Below are 5,044 nucleotides of genomic sequence, written 5' to 3' on the forward strand. Positions count from 1 at the left end.
CCACTGTACTGTATGTAGTCCTTGTTCTAAATCCAGGATGCCCCGGAGCCAAAATGCCCTTTCAGGTTCTGCCTGCAGGTTAGGAAACAGCAACAGTTTTTTGTTTTTGTTTATCTTTAGGGATCAACAGGCTAGGGTTGGGAAGGTTGCAGAAGGGGTGAGGGCAGCTAGAGCCAAGGCAGTTCAGGGTACTATCTTTGCCCAGGTGACTCTTCCCCTCTGGACAGTTTAGATTTCTTTCCAGTTCATTTGCAGTACATGGGAGGAGGTCTTAGAAAGGTAGAGTGTCCAGAAAAAGTTTGTCAATTATTGCTGGTGGTGGTACCAAGTCTTCCAGTTTCAGGTAGAAAATGCGTTGTAGCCCCTGTGTGCAAAGGGTGCGGAGTTCTGGGAGCTTCCCCAACAGTTTGGATAAATAGTTGGGGCGATTCAACCCCCCATTATTAAAAGTCACATGGTCTTTGAGACAGTTTACAATTTTGTTCTGCAACTCTTCCACTCTCTTGGGTTCCTTGAGCCCGTGTCTTTCTGTATAAAATACAATCAGAAACAAAAGAGAAAAGCAGAAGGCCATTAGCATAAGCTGGAAGAACCATGAAGGAGCAGTGGTGAGGCAAAGCTGGGACAAATCCCCTGGGCAGTTCTACAGGAGGAGTGCCCTGCACCTGTGGTACTGACCTGTGACCATAGCCAGGGCAGCAATGCACGAGAAGGCAGAAATGTCGATGTTCATATTCTGCAAGTTGGAGGAGAATTCAACAATGGAATCAATCCATTCCCCAAAGCCACGTACGCATTGCAACCTGTGCAAGACCACCCCATTGCAAAAGATGAGTTTACCCTCCACTGGGTTGGACCTGCAATTAATACCAAAGAGAGAGGGGGGAGAAAAAGAGAGAGAGAGAAGCTAAACAACTAATTACTTGAAGAGCAATAAATGAGGGATTTAAGAGGCACCTAATTATCGAAGAGTTAATAAAATGTAGACCAGTGGACCTTGAAAGGGTTTAATTTTATAACAATCAAGAACGCCCCCAATCCCACACCTCCATTCCATTCCTCTAAGGTTTCAGGTGGCTTCTTCCCTGCCTCTTCCTTTCATCTTTCACTTTGTTATGATGGCCAGTTTGGCCCTTTTCTAGCCTTCCCCCTCTTTCCTTTCCTGTCCTTTGTCTTCCACTTCCGCTCTTGCTTCCTCCCTTCCTCCTTTCTTTGCCCCCTACCCTTGCCTCCTCCTTTATTACCTGTAAGCTAATCGCAGGACAAAGAGTTCTAGGAAAGCAGATTCAAAAAGCAGGTCTTGGTCCGCTTTGGGTAGGTCGGCAAAGCCAGGGATCTTCTCCGCCCAGCCCCTAATGATCTCCATGGAGCCAGTCAGGAGATCATAGAATTGCTGGATATGCTGGGTGTCATCTCCACTCATCTGATAGTCAGGGTTCGCCTGGAACTGGAATTTCATTTTAAAAAGCACTTAATGAGGTTCTCTAAAATATATAACCCGTGAAATTGCTAACCCCGCTTCTAGTAGGGGAGCCAGGTTTTTATAACAATTAAACCTCTCTCTGACCAGTAAGGAAATTAGATGTTCCGGGGCAATTAATTCAATTAGGAATGGTGCTATGAGGTCGCTGCTTTAAATATGTAAATTACCATTTCCATACAGACTAAATACAGTGCCATCCAGCCCTGGGAAGCGTTCACTCTTATCTCCACAAAACAATTGACACGTTAGTATTCATGCCAGTCCCAGAGTGGGTCCCAGGCAGAGCCGCCCTTTGCAGATCTTAATAAAATTGCAGTTCCTTCTCTGTTTGCCCGACGTGCTTTCCCCAATTAAAGTCAACACATTTCTCACAGCTGGAGTAAAGGGATTCTGACCACTTGATTCCCCTACCCCACTGCCATTCCCTACTCCCTCTGTCCCTTCCTTAACCCGTAGGCAGGCCATGAGTTTCTCATCCAGGATTAAAGTCTCTCTAAGGAGGACTGGGGATAAAGTAGAAGTGGCTGGATTCTGCACAGTCGCAGGCTCTTGGAATCAGAGGCATTGGTGTGAGGGCCTTTGTGTGTGTGGTGTGGTTGAGGGCTGCAGCAGACCGCTCCCTTTTCCTTTCCTCTGTCTATTGTCGAGTCCACACTCTCAGCACCCGGGTATCTCGCCCCAGTAGCGCTGCCCAGGGCTGTAAAGTGGGTACCCTTGCTGGTCTTCTTTACCGCCCCCCCCCGGGGGTCTGGTGTTAGAGACTGGGGTTGAGGGGACCTGCCCATCGTTCGCTTTTGTCCACACGTTACCCCCACCAGCTTCTTACCCTGGAATAGTCCAGGCTGGTCATAGCCGGGTTGGAGTCGACATGGGCCCTCACCAGGGCACTGATCAGACTCACCGGGGGCGAGGGGGGAGAGGGCTCCTGGGGACTCTTCGGTTTCGAGGGCAAACGACCTCTCCGGCCTTTTAAACTGTCGGTGCGAACCACTGCAAAGAAATAGATGGGTCAGCGCCGCTCCTAGAAGCAGGGCCCAGCTGCTGCCTGGGCGCTTCCATGGGGAAAGGCCGCAGCCGCGGGACGCCCCGCCGGGCAACGCTGGGTCCCACAGCTTGTAAAGCCTTTACTGACGAGAAGCATAAGACACTCGGGGTTATTTTATTTCTTCCTCCCAGAGGGTCCTACAGTCAAAGACGAGAAAGGCCTGGAGGCTTTCTCAAGGGGAGGCTGAGCGACCTGGCAGGGTCAGGGAAGCTGGACTCAGGGAAGGGACCCAGACGCCCCTGCTCTGGGAAGTGAGAAGTGGGATTAGGGTGTCAGCACTTGTTTCCTGAAGGCGCGGTCTGGGGGATGGACCTACCTTCTTTGACCATCCCCACAGCCAGGCACTTCTGGAACCGGCAGTACTGGCAGCGATTCCGGCGGCGCTTGTCGACGGGGCAGTTTTTATTTGCTAAACACACGTATTTTGCATTTTTCTGCACAGTGCGCTGAAAAAAAAAAAAAGAAAGAAAGAGAGAAAAACCAAGATAAGCCGAAATTAATCTTTTCTTCTATTGCAAATCCAACAGTCCAGGGAATCCTGAGACAATTTCTGAACGGCTTGAATCCATGCTTTCTCTACACAGATAAACACAAATACATACACGCCTTTTAAATTTTCTCCCCTTTTCTCTCTCTCTCTCTTTCCCTCTTTTTTCTTCCCCTAGGGCATTTAACAGAAGAAAATTGATAGCGTTAACATTTGAGCTAACCTTGCCGCTCCTTGCTGTGTTTTATATGCCAAGAGAAGAAGAAGGAGACGCTCAGTAAATACAAATCCGTGGGCATTCATATTATTTACATTCCTTGGAGACCTTCTCTATTTAAAATGATAAGATTATTCAATCAGGATGGCGAAATAAAGAGATCACTTAATTTGACCATAGGGAATTCTGTTCCACTTGGTTAGCTCAGACACGGTTCTCTGTCCTAACCAATTTCAATCTGAACGGGGAAGACAGCTCCTAGCACATGCAAATGACCCTCTTCCAACTCTGATTCTAGCAACTTCGGGCAGGGGGCTGCTGGGTCAGCCATGTTCATGGTGGGGGTGGGAGGATTCGACCTCCAGATGGGGAGGCTTCCTGCATCGGGTCCTCAGGCGCCCGGAAGCCCGCACTCCAGCCTGTGGGTGCCGGCTAGGCTGTGCCAGAGACCCCCAGGGCTGGACCCCTGGAGGTTTGGTGGTCCAGCGCGAGCTGCGGGTATCGAGGCCAAAGGCGCCCTCCGAGGGTCCTGAACAATCAGAAGATCGGCCTTGCCTACATCTTCCACGCTATGCTCACCTTAAAAAAGCCTTTGCAGCCCTCGCAGGTGCGCACGCCATAGTGCTGGCAGGCCGCGTTGTCGCCACACACAGCGCACAGCCCCTCGTTGGAAGGGGATCCTCGCGACGGCGGCGAGGGCACCTGCGTGTCGAGCAGCTGCGACGCATGGCCAATCTGCAAGCCGGGGAAGCCCATGGACGCGGGCTTGCGGATGGGGTTGGGAACTGCGAAGGTCTGCCCGTCCACCACGTGGTGGCTGCCCGCTGGCTCCGGGTTCATGGGGACGTGCAGGGGCCCGTCGAAGCGCATCTGGCAACTGGACACTGGGGTGCCCGGGGGTGACTGCTTAAAGGAGAAGAGGGAGAGGCGGGACACCGGCGTTTTCCTCTGCTCGATCATGTGTGTGGTGGCCACGTAGTTCTGGTGGAAGTTGTGGAGGGACCCTGGGTCGTCCCACATCGGGCTGTGCTGCACCTGGAAGCCCGGGGTGGTGGGCGTCGGGGGCGAAGAGGGCTTGTAGTAAACCGACCCGGAGTGCGGCATCATCTCCTCAGACTGGGGGGGCAGGTGGCTGTGTTGCTGGTAGTTGTGCATCTGAATGTCTTCTACCTTAATGGAGGACTGCTGTCCGGACAGGGGCATTTGGTACAAGCAAGGAGGCTTGACGTCGTAGCCTGTGCTGTAGTTGTCCATAAAGGTACTGAAGCTGGGGAGAGAAGTGGTGGCAGTAATTTCAGTGTTGGTGAGGTCCATGCTAAACTTGACAAACTCTGGAGTTAAGAAATCGGAGCTGTATTCTCCCGAAGAGTGGTAACTGTAGCTCTGAGAAGCGGGGCTGGCTCCTTGAGGCGAGGACCCATACTGCGCCTGAACACAAGGCATGGCTGGAAATGAAACAGGGTAATATACACTCAGCCTGGTCAACTCAATACTTCCTCCCCGGCTCGGGTACACCTGGAGCTACACCGGCAGCCCGCGGCACTCACAAAGCGCGCAGGGGTGTGAACGCAGGGCGGGAGGGTGCGCGAGGGCTAGGGCGAGGAGCGGCTTGTCAGATAAAGACCCAGAGCTAGAAACCTACAGAAGGTCTACACTCGCGGAGAGTTCCACACGCCTCCCCCGCCCACCTTCCCGCTCCGGCGACACTCTTATCTAAACTCGGCTAAGGCAATCTGGCTCGACAAAGCATCCCGCTGAAGTTAAACTGCACAAGGAGAAAGTTAGTCGGTCCCAAAGGTGGTGGGTCCAGGA

At 52.1% G+C, this 5,044-nt stretch overlaps 1 protein-coding gene across 1 annotated transcript in view; it reads right to left on the minus strand.

The window, feature by feature from the left end:
• Positions 1-271: 271 nt before the first annotated feature.
• Positions 272-5,044, minus strand: part of NR4A2 (nuclear receptor subfamily 4, group A, member 2) — a 6,868-nt gene continuing 2,095 nt past the window's right edge. Inside the window, exons 2-7 of the mRNA XM_006880783.1 lie at positions 3,812-4,677; positions 2,845-2,974; positions 2,310-2,473; positions 1,245-1,447; positions 679-857; positions 272-528 (exon numbers count right to left, since the gene is read on the minus strand). Coding sequence (XP_006880845.1) covers positions 272-528; positions 679-857; positions 1,245-1,447; positions 2,310-2,473; positions 2,845-2,974; positions 3,812-4,677 — 1,799 coding nt within the window. The remainder of the gene's footprint in view (positions 529-678; positions 858-1,244; positions 1,448-2,309; positions 2,474-2,844; positions 2,975-3,811; positions 4,678-5,044) is intronic.

The sequence above is a fragment of the Elephantulus edwardii genome, unplaced genomic scaffold (genome assembly GCF_000299155.1).
Source record: "Elephantulus edwardii isolate Elephantulus edwardi_28Jun2011 unplaced genomic scaffold, EleEdw1.0 scaffold00010, whole genome shotgun sequence".
NCBI lineage: Eukaryota > Metazoa > Chordata > Mammalia > Macroscelidea > Macroscelididae > Elephantulus > Elephantulus edwardii.